Genomic DNA, 20,625 nt, shown 5'->3' on the forward strand with positions numbered 1-20,625 from the left:
TCTGGGAATGGATGTGCTCCACGGCCTCCAACCTCTGGCTCTGTCTCTCTCTCACCCCATCCTCTTAAACACACACACACACACACACACACACACACACACACACACACACACACACACACACACACACACACACACACACACACACACACATACAAACACCGAAATAAAACTGCTCCTACTGTTCTAACAGTAAATCCTGACCACAATGATCAACAGACCATTCAAAGATGATGTGATGTCAGATCCATGTGATGACGGTCTCTGCACCATTACTTTGCACGGAGCTCAAGGTTTACTCTGACAGTAATGCCTGGGTCTTGCAACAATATTTTCTACAATACAATACAAAATAATCTAAGTCAACAACACAAATGATCAATAACAAGTTTTAATATCATATAACAACATTTTAAAATATAATTTTCAAAATACCTGAAAGTTCGAGCAAACTGAAAATGTGATGTGACACAAAGGTTTTTAGAGAAAGTAACAACTTTTCCAATAATTTCTGAGTCAATCAGATGAACAACTTCTTCCTTTTTGCACCAGGACTGAATGCTTCTTTGACCCAGGGAGATGCCACTATGTGAAACTCGACTCATATTTCATATTTTGTAGATCCTTTATCCTAATGCTGGTTCGAATGAATGGATTTTTGGATGCACTGTTTCATAAATTGAAATCAGGATTGTTTGGTTTCCTGTTGATGGTGGACCGTCTTGTCTTCCATTGACTTCCATTGATTGCCCGTTGCTTAGAGTGAAGTTGGTGTGGCTGCAACACTACAAGTAAAATACCTAAAGCTGCAATACGTTGCAAAACTTGAATTACCAGCAGTTAATTAAACATTCCTCTTCCATTTGTTGATTATTCTGAAATTTAAGATGTCTAATATTCACAGAGCACTCAGGGAATTTAAAATGCCTGTTTACATTCCACAACATAACATTGATCTCAATGTAAAATGGATTGGTATTGTCTTGTAAATCCAAATGTGATGAAACCTACTTCCTGTACGGAACCCCTCTTTGTCTCTGTTGTTCTTCGTCGGAGAGTTACCGCTTGACCTTGCCTATGCGGACAGACTAATCGATAGCTGCTATTATTACAGCAATGGGAGTCACTTTAATTCCAGCTCGATGCCAACGAGCATCAATATGCATGAGGACAGATCATACTCCTTGGTATTTTCCAATTTCAAATAAAATTGTGCTGATTATCTAACCCTTTCTTCCACCTACCTCCTCTCCCATTTGTCACTCGACAACATCTGATGTACAAAATTAAGCTTGATTCAAGGAGGCGATACCTACAGCAACGATGTGCAATACACTCTGCTTGTTACGCACACAAGGATGTGCTTGATGGGACAGAGGAGTGGAAGACGGCGGAGGCAGAGGGTCCACCAGCCAAGGATCACATACCTGTCCCTTCTGCCTCAGTCTGAAACGAGCAATAATGTTGACATTTTAATTCTAAATCAACATTTGAATGCTGTGGAGCTTTTTTTGTTGGCATGTCTACTCATTCTGTTTAAGCCTGGTATCTCTGCAAAGTATCAGATAAAGATCATGCTACACTAATATTATTAGCGATATACTAGCAGAAGCTGCTAACATCATTAGCTTTTAAGGTATTCATGGCCATAATGGAGAATGTAAAATTGTAAGTCTGTACCAAATGTCATAGTAATCAATCCGATAGCTGAGACCAATTTCATTTCAAACTCATGGTGATGCTTGAGGAAAAGCCAGAGATCACCAAAGTTATCATTGACTGGGAGCCATAAATGTTTTTACAACATTTTGTGCCAATCCATTAAGTACATGTTGATGTATTGTTGATATATTGAGTGGATAAGGGACATCCTGGACCTGATGGTGGCACTGGACGAAATGTCAGGGACTCACCAAAGACGTGAGGAGAAGGAAGGAGCAGGCCATCAAGCTAGGGATGCTAAATGTACAGTTTGTAAAATGAACATTTTCAAAGTTGTGGAGCGTCAGCACAAAACATTTCAGCTCACAACGGAAAGTCGGCACTTGCTATCTCCCGTGATGGGTTTTGTGGGATTATAATCTTCCTCTTCCTAATTAAGCCTCAGACATGTTGGATAACCAAGATCATATCGCTGTTGTCTAATATTAGAACCGATATTTGATCAAGACCATGATTTATGGCTGTAATTTGTAGAAATCAGTGTGTGATTCTCAGACTTCTGAGGTCAGTTATGAGTTTTTAAAGCCTACTAGTGCGTTAGATGGACATACTGTGCAACTGTTGAGACAGTTAGCTGTTACTGTTCATTATCAATCCTGCAAAATTGTCAACTTTTCTCAGTTCAGGAGATCATGAAGAAACTTTCCAAATGCAGTAAGAATAGCACAGACACCTTTTGTCCTCAAACTGAACACGTCTTTTCAAGGAGCTCCTCTCATCCCCTCCACACTGAATCACATGACCTTTGTTGGACTTGCTGTAACAGCTCTCAGAACATCCCAAACTCGCTCTAATTCGTCTCTTACAGTCATCAATTTAGAGTCAAAAAGTCAAACATAAATTTCACCTTTTCCAACCATAAATAAGGTGCAAATAATACGTACATACATATATATATGTATATATATATATATATATATATATACATATATATATATGTATATATATATAAAGAGCATACATACACAGTACAATAGACACTCCAAAAACATTACCTGCTTTCAATTTCAGTTTGGAAGGACAATCATGAAAGCTCGTAGTGCTCAACACTACGCAGAGTAGTCCTCATCTTGTTAATTACTTTGAGTTGTTGCACTGACATTGAGATGATGTCAACTGCTTATTAAGTTTACTGTAGTCCATCCAGTCTGTGTGTTTCCATCGTGATATCCAGATTTAAATGGGGAGATTAATGAGCAGGATATGACAGGAATTATGCTTTTTTTCAAATATGATCTATACAGTAAACATCTGTATTTCTCCATTATATAGAATACTGTAAGCAATCAAACACAATCTGAACACTTGTGTGAAAGGAAAGAGTGGAAGAGGTGACCTTTGTTGGATATGCAGGTCATTCGGAGTCTTTTACAGTAAATTGTTCTCGTGAGACCCTAAAACATTTATTAGAACAATCCAACATTTTACCTTCAGATTTATGCCTCCGAGGAAGCATTTAAAGAAGCCGCAGAAGAACAGTGTTTGATGAATGATGTAAAGAGGACAGTCGTAAGGATGTAGACTTTTTCCTTCTCTCTATACTCAGAGCGTCTAAGATAAAGCACAGAAGATCTCCAGTGGCTGAATATGAAACCGATGGAATTCCCTCTTCAAGCATAACAAAACGTGTTTTTTTTTTGTTCACTAAGTTTGTCACTCCGTTGAGAGCAATGCGCATGTTCAGGATTGTGTTTAACACAAAGCTCTGATCCATGAGATGCTTTGGCTTTCTCTGGAGGAAATAAAGGATGGAGTTAAGAGAAATAGAACGGGGAAGGAAAACTATTTTTAGTTGGGAACTGACCCCATATATTAAGTATATGGTAAATAAAACGATTGCCCAGTCTAGGAAAGTTGAAACTTGCTTTTCAGAGACTGAGATGATATGGTTTGAGTTTCTTAGAGAAGGTCAGTGGACCTGACTTTTTCTACACCATGACCACAATCTCTCCCTAACCTCAGCCAAAGTGATTGTGTTGCCTTTATAGAAATGATTGAATAATGCTGTAGTAACTACGAGTTGATATTGTCCTGCAATATCAGATAGTTTGGCAGTGAAAAAAAAAAAATGAGGTTCTGAATGAACATTTCACTGATATGCTCTGTATTACCATTTTGTGACTTGCCAGATACATGAATTAAGAACAGTTTGTCATTATTTTTGATTGAAGGTAATCCACGCAGCATTATATGTCCATCAAAATGGATTTGCAAATGTGTTGTATATAAATGTAATTTCTAGACAGGCAGACACTAAATGTTATTCACAGAAAAAGGCACTCAAGAACGTGCTCAGTTGGAATCAAAACTTTACCTATTCAGCTGCTGAGTCGCTCTGTGCACACACATGTATAATGTTTCTGGGTCAGCATCTAAGATTTCTCAAAAGCAAAGCTCGGACCTATCAGTGATGAACCTGGAGTAATCTTTGGATCAACAGGCGCAGCGGCAAAGCCCATCTCCCCTCTTTGTACAAGTGTGACACAACTGGAGTCACAGGCTCAATAAGAAATCCCACCTCCCCAGCGTCAAAGACAACAAATGAAGGAGAACAGCGCAGCGCTGAGCCATTCAGCCCAAACCCCTCCACACTGCGCTCCACTAAGAGGCGGCTCAGAGTAGAAAGCACACATTAATTAGACTGCTATCTGTACATCTCTGCTTCGCTGAATTGAGAAAGAGAGTGTGAAAAGAGAGGAGATGAGAAGGGGGGAAAGAGGAAAAGATATGGGTACAAGCACACGTCTCTCACGTCTGAGACTGTGCATGGAAGCCAACACCAGTTATTTCTTTTTCCTCCTGTTTTTCCATTTTCTCTGATTTAGCTATGCCTTGTGAGAAAGTGTGGTTATTGGTTAGGAAAGGATTTTAAAAAAAATGTAGTGTGGTTCAATTGTTAGTAATCAGTGTGTTTTGATGGACCTTCAACCTCAAAAATATCAGTCAGATTCATTACATTTAAACTGACATACAGTATGTGATCTACATGTTTAAGACATTTGTTTGTTTGTTTGCCACCAAAGCATGTCACCGAGAAGATATATTCTTATTAATGACAAAAGCTTTTCATTTCTTTGCTTTTTTAATTTTCGTTTTATTCACAGATGTTACTTTGAAACAAATGAAGCACATGATTTTGTTATTTTTTATGAAATAATACATATCATTTGAATTGTAAATGATTCAGCATGGGATTTTACTCTGGAAGATATATGCAAACCTCACTTTTGTCCGAGTTACGGCACAAGCAAAATTAAGTGTTGCTACAGGTGTGATTATACTCTAAATATTGTAAAATGGCAATTACTACTAAACCATATTTAAAATGGTTTGTATAAAGAAGAGAATAAAATGACATGATTGATCTACGTTCTCTTGAAGAGTCCATTAGGACGGTCATACTGGGTCTCAAACACTGCTTATCATGACTCAGAGTTGACTGTGGTGCGGCAGTTTGGAAAAAAATTCAGAATCATTTTTTGGAAAAAGCAAAAACAAATGTTGCTCTATCATGCAGGAGTCAATGGATACAGTGCCAGTTACTTCCCCACCTTGCCATATTGCCACATACTTTAATACGCATTGGTAAAAATGACAATTGGTTTTAAACGGTCAACACAATGACAATAGGAAAGCTAAGCGATGGGTTGGTGAACGTTATGCTTTGATATTCTATTCTCACATTGGTGAAATAATGCAACATCTTTCACTTTGAACTTGAGCTATAAATTGTCATACAAAGCCGAAACACAACCAATGTGTTTTTGCGTGTCATTTTGGGAAATAGAACAAAGGTAACAGACAATGCATCTTAAGACTTCCACAGTATTCTGTCTGTTGATTTGCAGCTGTCACATGTCCAAATGCAATGATGACAATGTAGTGTTTCCCCTGTTACTACTGCCATTGAAATATAGGGCAATAAGAGGGATGGTTTGACAATAAGCACAATGAAATGCCTTACACATCAATGATTAATGATATTTCTGAAATGTGTTTATTATGATATGGGTAACGCTGCTTTAGAGCTGAATAATGCTTATGATACTGTACAACCTAAGCTGATATAAATACCACATGTAGGCAATTCCTTCACCCAAATAAGCAGATGGAATTGGAGGTGTTGCAAGGAATGCCTCAAAACACTTTTTCCTAAGTTGTGTTTTTGGAGAATGACATTTTGAGGATATTAAAAAAAGATGAAACTATGTTCAGCTTAGCTTGAGAGTATATGATTGCAGATTGATCAAGCTACATAACAGGAAAGCATGTCGCTCAAATTGTGAAAACTTCTAAAATAGTTTGTATCATTCAGGTACAACCTGCCATCGGGTGCACTCATCGCGCCAAAGCAAATGTATGATGACAGCGATAAAGCGAAGATACAGGAATATGGAGAGTTTGCCTTCAGTAGGCTTTAAATGGCTTCCATATTCTTACACTACACTACGGTCAGTGGAGTTTCACAGATTTGTCCAACATGCCTTACGCTGCTTTCTGTGATCTGGCAATGATACAGAATGATGTTCTTCACATATGAGAACATCAGTGCCAGCCTAACACAGAAATTGCCACTCCCAGCTGACTGGGTAAGTCAAATAGGCACATTATTTCTGTATGTTATTTACTATTCATGATTACAAGATCAATAATACAATTTGCACCGACCACAATAAAGAAACAAAAATAACAAAACCAAAAAAAACAAGTGCAATGTTCAAATCAACGTGACATGACACAGACAAAAGTACATAAAGTATTCACAGGATTCACATGGTAATGGAGCAGATTATTATACACACGTCACTGGAGCAGGGGGACTGGTGAATGGGCAGCTCTTTAGAGATACGTTGAAGCATGATGCAGCAAAATGCAAACAGGCTATCTACCCCCTGAATGACTAAAAATAGCTATAACTTTAGTTATTAATAAGAAAACAAAACTGACAAATGATGAGAAGTACCCATTACGATGTGCTTTGGAGAAGATGGTGTATCTGCAGACTGAACTGCCATCTTAAACGCAATCATAAACTATTGTATATAGATTTATAGATATGAGGTATTGCTTATTAACTTTAAACAATCATATCTATACGATTATGAAAAAACAGTTTACACTACAGATATTCAACGCTGAATAAACAATGACTGAGAATCTGATATGCAATCCACGCTGCACACCCGCCAGATACTGACAGTCTTTTCCATCTTTCACGCATGTGAAAGAAGTGTGTGGGAAATTCATACATGACATTCAATCACCCGTGGAGAAAGAAGTATTCCAATGAACTCCCTCCAGGCTCTTTTCTGTACTACACCATGTGTTTCCCTTCATTAGAGACACGTCCAGCTATTCTGTTGGGGTTAATCAATCACGATATCCAGTGTTGAGAAGCTTGTGGCATGGGAGCATAAATGTGAAAGTTGCATCTACCATCCATGGTTTTCCTTATAAATGTGTCATTCACAGACGAGACATGTATTTGAGGCAGAGGCTGAGCTGAGGGCCTGGCTGTGATGTCAGCAAGGGACAACTGTGTGTGTGTGTGTTCAGTAAGTGTGAGGAAATGTTGAGGTTGTTATCCATGGTGGCTTGGGTCATCCTTGACTTTCTCTCCACCTCCTCAATTCAGGTTATGGATCACAATTTGTCCTTCTCATCAATATTAATATAATACTTTATTACCCATTGCCGTTGACCCTTAAACAAAACTGGAAAGCAAAATATCAAAAACATTGAATAGCTCTGACAAATTGCAACATCACATAATAAGTAGAATAAAACTCAAAGGAACAGCAGAGGTTGTATAAATGTTGTGCTTCTTTAATTTCACTTTGTAAAGTCCTCCACTGTCCTAGTTGTGTTTTAGTTTCAATTTTGTTATATTTAATATATATAGAGATAAATGTACACGTATATTCCGCACTGAGGTTTGTCTCTTGTGGCAAGCAGAGAGGCTACCAGGAGCACACTTCTTTTTTCCTCCGTTTCTGGTTCGTCCTTGACTCAGCAGTCATTTGTTTATTCATTCATTCATTTACCAGTTCCTCTTCGTGTGTCTCTTTGTCATTCAGTGGCTCCCATGGTCCCAAAAGTTGGGACGGAAGGGAGACGGTCTTTGTGAAAAAGAAGGATTTTACCCACTTTCTCTCTCTGTTTACTTTCTTCCTGGAATCCCTGTTCCCTCTTTTTATTCCCTCAGGTCCTTTGTCATCTTTGGTTGAGTGTCCGACACTTTGGTGTGTCTGGGGAACAAGGTGGTGGGGCCGTTGGGGATTGTGGTTCGAGGGAGTGGAGATACATGAGAGGGTCCATGTGTAAATGAAGGTTGATGGAGGAGAGGAAGAGGTGACAAAGTGACACACTGGCATTGATCAAGTAAATCTGATCAAATGAATAGAGTGACAACGGAGATAATCTATAGTTCAACTGTCATAGATCACTAAGTATGTTTACCTTAAATACAGTATGCATGTCAGTTGGTTATACTGAGTGTCTGGGGGGGGAATGATGAAAGAAAGCAGAGGAGAAGAAACTAGACGTAGACTTTGTGTTACCACTTATCTAAGCAAGAAGGATGAAAGGATGCAAGGACAGACGGGGAGAAAGGTGGAGAGAGAAGTATAAGAGCGCGAGTCAGGGCAGTGTCTGTCACTACAGACAGGTGGTGTTAAAGGAAGTGCTCATCATCTGTAGAGTAGCGACAGGACGCAGGAGAGGCCAAAGGTCAGCCAGCTGGCCAATGGGAGCGAGTGTGATCCACCGATCAGAACTATGGAAACAGACAAAAAAAAAAGAACAGAGCTGCCTTGTTATTTTACACTTGTTGACAGGCAATGCTGTTTATTCATGACTTTAAAATGCTTTATAGCACGATGATGAATTTCCTTTTTTTGTTTTAAAGGGACAGTGTGTCGGATTTGGTGGCATCTAGTGATAGTGTTGCAGATTGTAACCAAATGAATACCCCTTTGCTCACGCCTTCCTTTCCAAGACTATGGTAACGCCAAGTGCAACACTGTGGTAATGCTGTTTGCCTGAAGGCCATCTTCATCATGATAACACTACTTTAAGTCAGACAGCGGCTGTCAGTATCACGGTTTTTCACGCTGAAGCTCACGTTACCGCAGTTTCTCAAGTGTTCCCAGAGAATTACTTTGGACTCCAGGTACTGCGCCAACTTCTCTCTAGAGCCAGTGTTTGGTTTGTCCGTTCTGGGCTCCAGTGGAAACAAAGCGATGCAACACATCAGTCTCTGTAAAAGGACCCGCTTCCTATGTAGATTTGACGTTTCTACGTTTTCATGCGATTAAACACTAAAACATGAAGTACAAACTTGTGAATATAATATTCCATTTCTGCCAATAGAAACCCAGAGATGCTCACACTAACCCTGTGACATGTTTTTAAAGCCTCCTGTGGACGGACAGCTGTCAAATGTTTTGAATATGTGGGCATTTAATATAATTATTCGAATAAAAGGTGTAAATATTACATGGTATATTAATTTTTTGCCCCATATAAACTGTCATAAATAACAGGCTAAACTTGACATTACATTAACCACAGGCGAAGTAGATAACTGCATGTATACATTCATCACTTTGGCCTACGGCAGTCTCTATGCCAGGGGCTGGCTGCAGAGGCATGTGCAACGAAAAATCCCCTGGTGTTGCAAACAGTTTTGAGTTATTTTTGTGTGACGAAAGCAGGAGGAGGGTTGTATAAAAATGGATCTGTGTTTTATGATTTTACGTGGAGAAAAGTGAGAGACCATCAGGAAAAGAAAGAAAGAGTTGAGTGGAAAAGGAAATACGTGGAGGGAGACAGCACCGAGAATGAAGGGGCGGATGAGTAAACAAGAAAGAGAAACAGAGAGATCTTACACCGCGACAGCGTTGAGATTTTAATGAGAAAAAGAAGTTACAAATGATGTCATCATCGCCAATATGTGATGGATTGTTTTTCTTCGATTTTGTCCGCAGGTTGTTATTATTTATGACCAGGAGAAGAGGCAGCACACACATCTTCTATGTGGTGTGTGTTTGTTCAGAACCTTTTTACTGATTGAAGACTAACCTGCCAGTGAGATGCATGAGACCCATCTCAGATTTCCTATTTATTTTCATTGACGTTATAATCTTACTGTCCCACACAAAAGCAGAAATACACTCGTCTTTCACATACATACGATGCATTCTCTCCTTTTTACACAGCAGCATTACGATGCAAAAAAATTGCAGGAACAAATTACACATACTGCTCAAAGAGAGAGTTTCATAAATAAAAAGTAGGTATTGTATGAAAAAGATCAATATGATTTCATATCAAGGGTCCGTCCTCCAGGCAGAAAATCGATATTTATAATAAAGCTTAGATCTGCACGTAGCACACGCGCACACACACACACACACACACACACACACACACACACACACACACACACACACACACATTCCTATATTGTATTTTGCAGCAACAGATTGAATTGGAACATGGTGTTTTACATCTCTGTCTGTCTGTCTTTCCTTTAACCCGTCGTTATTCATGTCCCCCCCCCTCCCCCCCTCCCTCCACACAAGGCCTTGAAAAGGAGCATGTACGTGTACTTCAGTCATTGTGTGAAAATGATCAAGGTCTATACATCATACATCTAGTTGTTCTGTCAGGGAATTAAAATGGAGTTACAAAGCGAATGGATTACTGTGGGAGTATACAATGTATTTGTGTTTGTTGGTGCACATGTGTGTGCTGTGTGTGCATGTGTGATGGGTGGTTCCATGTATTTCATAGAACAGAGAAAGCACAGGCATTTTAATCCACTCACATAAACCTGAGCATGTAAACCTGCTTCTTTGTTCTGCAACCATCAAAAAGCTGAACAATATCTAAACAATCACAGGTATACATGTAAAGTTACTACCAAAACTGTCAACGTCAATGCCTATAAGATCTGGCTGAGCTACATCCTGGTGTCGATGTGTTCAAAAAATTGATTTAGCAAGTTCAGAGTTAATTTGTATTAATTCTGGTTTTGCACAATTCCCACATTCCCACAATATGATGCAGGGGATCCATGTGATAGAAGAGTAATAAAGAGATGAGGAGGAAACTCCTTAAATGGTAAAAAGAAAATACAGTAGAAAGGAGACAAGCTAATTTTCCACCGCCTCCTCTCTGAACACACACACAACTGAGCCAGGTAGATTTCTGTGATTTACGCAGGCGGAGCAAACATGTCAGAGACAATCATTCTTCATCTGTGGAGGACCGGAGGATAACAGTCCCCTGTGCGTGCATATAGTTAACCTCAAGCAAACGTGAGAATGAATTGTCAAATGTGTGTATTTGTAAGCATCCCTGTGCCCGCGGTTGGGTAGAAACCGGTTACATGTAATCGAGATTACAAAAAATGATGTGCTATAATCTGCCCTAATGGCATTTGAAAAAATGTGCAATCATGCTTTATTACATTTACAAAATGCAAACAAATATAAAAAAAAGAAAGAAAACAGTTTACACATTTCTGGGGCTGCGTCTATTTGTTTGTATAGAGGTGCAATATTTTCACATTTTGATCTTGAAGCAATCTCTAAACCCATCGGCTATCGGTCTGATGACTGATAAGCCTCTGGGGGCAAGGGGCAATATTTCTGGGGTTCTGTTGTAGCCAGCGGATATCCGGGCCAAGACCTTTCCTGGGCTGCTCATTGTTTACATGTACGACTCGATTGAGTCTCAAGTAGCCAGTTTACGAGCTCATTTTAAACCAACAGAAAGTTAAACCACCGTCGCCGGTGGGTTTCGAGAATGCATTCCGGACTATTTACCTGCATTCAACCAAAACCTGCTCAAACGTGATTGGTTACAAATACTCAGATTACAAATAGAAACCAGAATGCTTACAATACCAAAATCTTTGCCGACAGATTCATATGCCTTTGAATACAGAATCTGTTTTTACAGATTTATTTTTGTAATTGAATGGATTACTTTACTAATTACTAAAATGTCTATGTCATTTGTATTCACTAACTGACACAACACTACCTGTGTGTATATCTTTCTGTCTATCTGTCCTGTCCTGGCAAACATGAGTTGAATGTCATTTTCCTCCAGTCCTCATCATACTTCATGGTGTCAAAATCTCTACTCAAGAAACACGCATTTGTGTTTCTTTCAGTGGCAAAGACTCCTGAGTCGCCTGCCTGATCATAATTATAACCCATCTGTCAGTGTATGTTTCTGCCTGCACGAAACCTGCGGGACACACATGCGCATATACTCTGAGAGCTGAGCTCAAGAGCTTTCCTCTACCTGTTTACACCTTCATCCATTATTCACCCCATCCGCCAATGTCTTTACATGCGCATATGTGATATGATTGCATACGCATCACAACTGGGAGTTTGAGAAGGTAAAAGCAGGATGTCAATAATTCACTCTCTCAGTTTTGCTTTTTCGTGGTGTTTCCATGGCTCTGATGTTTTCTTTGTAGTAGGTCCTACCAACAGAAAAAGTGAACTGCACCATGCAGGTTCTCACCACGTGTTGCTGCGTAAAGTCCTTCTTAACGCACTACATTTCTGTTCACACATCTGTTGCATGTCTGCTATTCCTAGAAGGGGGTCGATCCTCTTACCCAAATTGCAGGTGTTGTATGCTGTTCATATAGTCCAGCGTTGTGAGTGATTTGTCACGTTGGGATGTATGAACACAATTGACACGATTCAATTAAAACTCCAATTACTCAAACTGCAAACGGTGAAAATACTTTTCAGTACAAGTGAGTCCAGTGTACAGTTCCTAAAGCTTAAATAACATGAAGTCAAATGAATTGTCAGAACAACGATTCAAAGATCAGTTGTGTATTCTACCATAGAAATGAACATCGCTATAGAACACACATTCTGATTCCTGTTGAGTGCGTCTCCATTTCACCAGACAGCAATGGCTGTTGTCGTGCATGTAGAGAGAATGCAATGAAGGCTATTATGATAATTTAATGATGTTTATGCGCATGCATGTTTGTATGTGCGTCTTGGCTTGCAGAGGGCAGCTCTTACTGCAGCTAAACTGCTGGCAGGTTTTAGTTTCATATTCTCTTTCTTCTTTTAGTTCTTGGACCCGTCTCTCTCTCTCTCTCTCTCTCTCTCTCTCTCTCTCTCTCGCACACAAACTCACACATACTTTCGGTCACTCTCTGTCTTTGACCTTTTCTCTGCCTCCATCTCCTCGCCGCACCCTTACCCTTTAGGCTAGTTACATGGACATGCACTCATTCCCTGGGCCAGACTTGTTATTCTGTCTGGCCCACCCTTAAGGCAGAGTCGGACCGACAGTATTTATAAGTAGCAAAATAGTATTTTGCTATTCTATTGATGGGCAGATCGCTTGGTTTGACTCGTCAAGCATGTCAGCATGAGGGGTGTGGAGAAATAGTGGTCAGTTTAATGGAGTGAAACAACTCTCCTGGTGGACTGATGCTTAGCCACTGTCTGATCCAGGTGTGTCATTCTCTCCCTCACTGCTTAGAGACTCCTGTTTATCTCATTCTCCTTCCCTTTTCTTTTGCCTTATGTTTTGATGCTTTCAATGGTTTTATGTGAAGCACTTTGAATTACCTTGTTGTTGAAATGTGCTATACAAATAAACTTGCCTTGCCTTGCCTCATGCTTGTTTTCTCTCAAAATCTGTATCATGACACACTTTCTCTCTGAAGGCTAAATAACAGAGAATTTCACAGATCCAGAGCAGTGAGAGGTAATAAAGAGTAGCTGGCTTATAGAGAACAGAAGGTAAGAAGGGAAAGAGACGGGACAAAATGAAGGTGGGTGTGGAGGAGGCAGCGGAGCTGTGGTGTGGAAACTCACAGGATGGAAAGATGGAGGGGAATGTGAAGTAAATAGAGCGATAGAGGCAGAAGAGGGACCGCAAATGACGACGAGGCGTCCATGCTGGTGCCCTGTGATGTCCACTTGTCATCGTACAGCCCCCACATCAACAACAGTTTCTCTCTGCGCCAAATTCCCACACCTCCCCAACACTAAGGATGTAAAGATTTCTTTTGTGCCTTCGAAAATAATGTCTCTACATTAATTCCCCCCTCTCTGCTGCCCCTCAATTTATTTCTTCTCAGCTGAAATCAATTCAGTTCAGTTCAGCTCTGTTTCGGCTTCTGAGCAAGTGCTGCATTGGCATGCTTGCTCTCAACACTTTTTAGACCTTTAAGAATGCAACTGCATTCACAAACAATTTGTGTGTGTGGATGGCGGCAGTTAATCACACTTTGCTTCGTCGTGTTTCTCTGGATGTTTATGTCTGTCTTACCTGTCTTACCTGCGCTGGCTACAGTGTTCTGCTGCTTGCACTTCCCTAAGGTGATGGAGACGTCATCGATGGCGATATCTCCCTCGAAACTCAGGCCGCGAATTCCTTCAAACACAATCTGTTCAGGGTAAAAGACAGAGACAGACAGATGCTGGGTGAGTATACCGTTTGTGACATACAGTATATCTAGTGAGTCGAAAACCCTGCTCGTACAAACTTGACTTTAATTAATATATCATGAGGTATTTTTAACTTGGCAGTGTGACTACAGTGAGTACTAAATAAATTGTTTTCACAGTTCTTTTTATACATAAAAGCCAGATGATGAAACATACATTGGACATAAAACAGCTCAAACTGGTCAAATTATTTTTTTAAATGGCACTGGCTTTTAAAAGGACATTATGCTAGAAAACAGACGAAACAAGCAGTGCAGATAACAATATCCAGGTAGAATAATCCATCAGCAGTAAGTATTTAGAAGTTTCTTATCTCATAATCATTTATGGACCCACAACAACAAAACTGAACAGCAGACTCATCTGAAAACTTTCCAGGCGACTTCCTCATCTTAGCCACCAGCCATCTGGTTTTGACTGACAGCCTAATTACAGTGGCGTACCAAGGCACCCAGCTAATCAAAAAACCGAGCGTATTCTGTGTGGAATACGAGGAGGAAAAGAGCAAATAAGCAATGGAACTTTGTAGCTCCAAAATAACAACAACAACAACTCTCATGACTGTACTTGTTATTGGCTAAACTGCAGACTTTGGCACTTTGCAATGTTTCATTTTAAATATGATCGTCAAAGTGCGTGCTGTGTCATTTCTGGGGGATTTCTGGGGAACAGTAATATGGGATCATTCGATCTGTTCAGTGTTTTAATGCAGAAATGCGCTCCATGCTCAAATTGTTGGATGGGCTCGCACATTTAGCAATATTTACTACAACATCTCTGCCATCTAGCCCCTGAGCAAGGCACTTAACTATCAAGGTATTCCAATCACATTCAGGAACGGGTGTGAATGTGTGTATGAATGTGATGATGATGGAAATACTACCTGCATATATACCCCTATAGATGCATATGCAAGAAAACTAGCAGGTGCATTCATGGAGGGGTGCCAAATATGCATGACTGGCCGCGGTTTAAGACCTCCATCTGTTAACACAAATGTGCTGCGCTACAGTATCAACAGAGTATTTAACATGAGGAACAGACCTGCTGTCAACATGTGTGTAAATATACCAAGCAGAGAAGCCTGACCCAACCCCGTATATGTTCTGAGTAAATGAAAAGTGTCTTGCACTGCTGGCATTCCATTACCTGTGTTTTAATCTGGAAGTGTTTGCCGTTAACAGCGAACAGCAGCCATCAGTTTGAAGTATCAACTAGAAATTCATGGGGCAGATACCAATAACCTATTCATTGCCATGGACAAGGAGAAGCATGACTGGGTGCATGTGAAGTGATTTCTCCAGTTCACCCCTGCAGTGTTATCACGAAAAAGTCAAGTTAAAGGTGAATGAAGACAGACAGTGGAAATTGATAATTCCTTAAATGTCCTTCACCTAGTTGGCTCGGTTTTTGTAGCTCTTATTTTTTCCCCCTAGGTTCACTTGAAGACACAGCCTGGCTCTTCTCGTCCCTACAAACTCGCACAAGTGTGCATACAAGAAGCCTAAATAACTTTCCCCTTGTTTCTCTCTTTGCATCTCGCAATTTCCTCCAAATAGCGCTCAATCAATTACATTCATAAAGGGGAGGGAAACACAAGAGCAACACCACCTCTTTCCCACTTGCTTTCCAATTTAATCCCTGAGCGAGAGATCTTCTTTGAATGTATAAATAAAATAATTAGGAGAACCTTGAAACTGATTGGGCGGTGTGGAGGAAGAAAGAAAAGAAGTGCAGCAGCACAGGCTGGATGGGTTTCGCTGGTCGGCTCATTTGTGCAAAAAGGCTTCTTTGATTCACTCGGCAGAAGGTAGCTGTGAGGGAAAGTACAGGGTAGTAGAGGGGAAGAGGATAATTGGTCAAAAGGCCATGGTCATCTCATTTATCAACGCTACAGTGCTGTTTCTTCATTCTGTTTTATTGATGTACTTTCTTCCTCAAGCTCCTATTTGCTATGTAAACTAATAGAACCAGCCAACAAGAAGGTACTACGCAGGCCTGCCTCTGCACACCTGCAAGCACATCTGCATTAAACGGGTTGTAGCAGAGACACCAGATTGTTGGATAATTAGACAAGATGAGAAAAATAATTGGGGGAGAGGGAAGCCCGGAGACTAACACCGGCATTGACACATATGGAGAGAACAACAGCACAAATATCCATCCTACCACATGGCAACGCAACCACACAACCACTTTCTCTAAGATATCAAACTGAATGGCACAGAACAAAGCGATGCAATATCACGGCTCAGGGAAACAGGCCTGTGTCCTTTCACTTCAATATTTACTGCTGACAGATCAAGTGCCAACAGTGCCTCGCGCTGGGTACGGTACTGAGGTGAAGTATATCTCTTATTTTCGTTCGTTTTTCGTAAAGTTTGTTTGATACACAGTGATGGAACATTTTTTGGACTAATATTGACTATTGATGTTTTCTTCAATCAAAAACATCACGTGTAAAGGGTACAGTATTCATTATTTCTTATATCTTAACCTCACCTAAAAGTAGATAACCAAGTGAGGCTTTTCTAAAATAAACATGATAACTTGGACAACTCTGTAAATACTAAGGATCATGAGATTGTGGAATGTAAACATGGGGTCATGGGCCATAACAAGCTACTGCTACATCTAATGTGCCTGGTATTTAACGATGACATTTACCAAGTACTCAAGAAGCATCACACAGTTTACTGTGTGGGAGAAAAATGTATGCATGTGCCATTATGGTCAATACTTAAAGAGTCAAGTTCATATTATTGGCTTTTATGTCAACATAATCTTGCATACAAATATTTCTAGTTCATGTATCAGTGTAATCCTGCAAACATAGTCTTTTGGGGTTAGTAATAGTTAATGTGTCGTACATTCATAGAGCTAAAGGAGATCAACTAGTAGCCTCATGATTACATGACAGTTCAAGTGCGGCCTTCTGCAAAATCTCTTCTTGAAAAAAGTACAAGTAGAATCCTCTAAATTCACATTTCTTGTCGTAACAGTGCGCAGTGTGTGACACAGTTTCTCTGTGTGAAGTAGCCAAAGTGAGAAAGACAGCTTGTGTGTGTGTGTGTCTGCAGGATCAAAGGGTGTCAGGTTGGAGTTGTGAATGTGTCGTTTTGTCGAGCCTTGTAACCTTTAATGTTCCCATTGATGTGCTGTCCATATACCAGAGGGGACACAGCTCTGAGAGAGAGAGAGAGAGAGAGAGAGAGAGAGAGAGAGAGAGAGAGAGAGAGAGAGAGAGAGAGAGAGAGAGAGAGAGAGAGAGAGAGAGCTCTGCAAGAGTTGGTGCAGTGTGAGTGTGTGCACACAAATGTGGGTTGGCCTGGTTTCCAACAAGCCCTCCAGGTACCAAACACTGCAAGGAACACAGATGGCCTCTGGGTAATCCACAGAGGAGCGAGTGGGGACACAAATAATCCACAACAACATGTTACCTCTTTTTTTGAAACTCGATTGATTTTATGGGTCCATGTAGTTTGTGCTTTAAACATCTCAGTGAACAACCGGCTTCAAGGCCAATTCACTGATTATTTTAGATTTCAAGCAGGAACGGGATTGGCAAGCTTGCAGAAGTGAGACAGACGGCGGTTCCATGGAACAATAAAAACATTCAGCAACAGTAATCGCTGCAGATATAATGATTGACAATATCATTGTGAAGACGCTCTTTCCTCAGTGTGTATGGGCGGCTCAAACAAAAGGGTTTAGTTTCCCTTAAATATGCAATAAACCCAGATCAAGACCAGAAAAGCTCATAGAGTTGCAGTTAATGAGTTTACAACTTGACTAGTTTACAACTTGAATATACACAGAGTATTCATGGCCAGCAGGCAGTAAACTATTTAAATTCTCATGCTTCCTTATCGGTTGACTTTTTCAAAGTAAAAGCCTTTATTATTGCGAGCCATCGGCTGGGCTACAGCTCTTTCACAGAGGCAGGAAGGGAAGCTGTTCTCAAAAACATTCTTACTTTTGTTGGACAGAGGACAAAGAGACGGGAAATGCAGAGACGAGTGGCAGCACCTCAAAGGCCTTCGGTGTATGTAGTCAGTGAGCTGTGCACAGGACTAGAAAGTTTGTGTTCTCCACGGACATGCTCTCAACATGAAGCAGAAATGAAAGGAGCTTATCTATGCAGTCACTCCTGCACTCTGTGTAACAAAACAACATTTGTTTCAAACAGCAATCCCTTGACAATTCAACAGAATTAGAATTGACCCTGGTAAGGACATTACCCAACTTTGGTAAACAGGCCTTTGAGATGGGAAGTGAATGTAATAGAACTGACATTTAACATGTACCTGACTTCCTAATGTCTTTGTAAGATATCTAAGAGAGAGAAGGTTAGACAGAGTTAGCATGTCGAGGGGGTGACACTGAAACTAAAAGGGGAACTCCACAAATGATACTGCATGTTCAAGCTAATTTACTGATCAAAGGGAGTACCACTGCTTGTGAAAGTCGATGTCTTCTGTGGTTCTTTGTCATGCCTGAGGAAAAAACTCTGATGATGTCATATAAGGGTTACCTGTATGTTGGCTTGGACACAACGCATTGAAAGCTTGACATACAAAGGGGAGGCATATAATTCACGAGTGTTCGGTACGAGGCTCACAGTTCGGTACGCATGACGAACCGAATACGTTTGAATACGTTTTTGTTTTTTAAACCTTTACTTAACCAGGTAGTCCCATTGAGATTAAAAATCTCTTTTGCAAGATGTAAGTAACAATACTACATAACATTAAGGAGCAGTTTTTGTTTTTTATGCTTATGTGTTGCTAAGAAGACACCCCAGCAGATGGGTCACTCAGGTATAGTTCCATCATTGTTCAAAGTCAAAGAATAACTTCATGATGTTAGTTGTAATGAATAAATATATTTTAAAATCAAGTACATTTCTCTGGCATTTATAGTTTTCTACTGTACCGAAACGTACCGAACCGTGGCTCCACTGTACCAACCCAACCGTGAGTTTTGTGAACCGTTACACCCCTAATGCTAAGGCAAGGTTATCTATGCTGAAAGCTTCTGCTACATCGATTTTGACCTATTTCATCATCTATCTTTTGCCAGTCCCCCAACGTTGTGAAATTGCAATACTAAATAAAAGGAGTATTGGCTTCATGTTATTTGGTCGTAACATCATTCTGTGTAATTCTATGATTTAGAAGTGATGTGTGTTGCACTACAGCTGCAAACTCTCTATGAACAGTGACTAGAGCGATTTAAGATACCCTATGGACCAGGGGTGTCAAACATACGGCCCGCGGGCCGGACCCGGCCCACCACGTCATTTTATGTGGCCCACGAATCCGCCAGCAAAAAAAAAAAAATAATAATTTTTTTTTTTTTTTTTTTTACAAAAATTTAAAGTTAGATGTGAAAATAAAAATATCCCCATGGTCGAAATTATGAGATAGAAAGTCGAAGTGATGAGATGGCATGTTGTCTGTGTGCCGACATTAAAACTATCACAACAGGTGGACAGGAGATGCAACAGCCCATAAAGAGGATTTCCAACAAGTTTCTCAACATGCGTACTTCTCTGTACTGAAACGTCATCAGTCTCAGCCCAAGTACTGTTCCAATTCAAAGTTCACATCGAGCCAAGCACGGCCCTAATGCCCGGATGTGGCTCGCTCTGCCCATTTTACCCGGGATGCATCGGAGGTGACTTGTCTGTACTTGGGACAGCCAAATATCCCAGAATGTATTTTGCACCAGCAACAGGAAACAATGGCGGAGGAGAAATCACACAACTGGAAGTACGTGTTGTGGAAGTCACAGATATCCCGGGAAACTAAACTAACTATGTTAGGAGTACCGTAGTTACATTTACACCGTCTTACATTTACAACCGGCCCTTTGAGGGCGACCGTGATGCTGATGTGGCCCCAGAGTGAAAATGAGTTTGACACCCCTGCTATGGACCCTTTGAATACCAGTAGTTCCTTGATTGTATTCGTGGGTCCCTGCTTTGTTCGTATCCTGTACTCACACAATGAGTGAGCACCCAACGATTCAAGTTCTGCCATAGATGTCACGCTGTTCCGCTGATGGACAGTTGGAAGAGGCAAAAAATTGAGAGTTGTGCCAATAACGACAAGAGAGAAGAAGACCACTGGCAAGCAAATATCAATGTAAACAATGCACTTTTTAAAAATATTTAAAAAAAAACAGCTTTGCAAAGACTGAATATAAACATAACTTTTGCCGATTTGCAAGAAAACTCAGTCTCATATGAAGTGGTGTAAGGAATGTTGAATGTGATGTCAATTAATTCGACCAATATCACATGTGACTTTGCTGTTTCAAAGGAGTGACAGGTGATTTACGTAGTGGAGGCCCAACAATTTAGACAAAACATTTGTGACTATTCCTC

At 40.3% G+C, this 20,625-nt stretch overlaps 1 protein-coding gene across 1 annotated transcript in view; it reads right to left on the reverse strand.

Moving 5' to 3' along the window:
- Nucleotides 1–8,411: 8,411 nt before the first annotated feature.
- The window catches only part of mdga1 (MAM domain containing glycosylphosphatidylinositol anchor 1), a gene marked incomplete at its 3' end in the record, with an annotated part of 179,722 nt that continues 167,508 nt past the window's right edge, over nucleotides 8,412–20,625 (reverse strand). Inside the window, exons 17-18 of the mRNA XM_079288631.1 lie at nucleotides 14,065–14,173; nucleotides 8,412–8,497 (exon numbers count right to left, since the gene is read on the reverse strand). Of these exons, the coding sequence (XP_079144757.1) occupies nucleotides 8,412–8,497; nucleotides 14,065–14,173 (195 nt within the window). The remainder of the gene's footprint in view (nucleotides 8,498–14,064; nucleotides 14,174–20,625) is intronic.

This window comes from Melanostigma gelatinosum, assembly GCF_949748355.1.
Source record: "Melanostigma gelatinosum genome assembly, chromosome: 2".
Taxonomy (NCBI): domain Eukaryota; kingdom Metazoa; phylum Chordata; class Actinopteri; order Perciformes; family Zoarcidae; genus Melanostigma; species Melanostigma gelatinosum.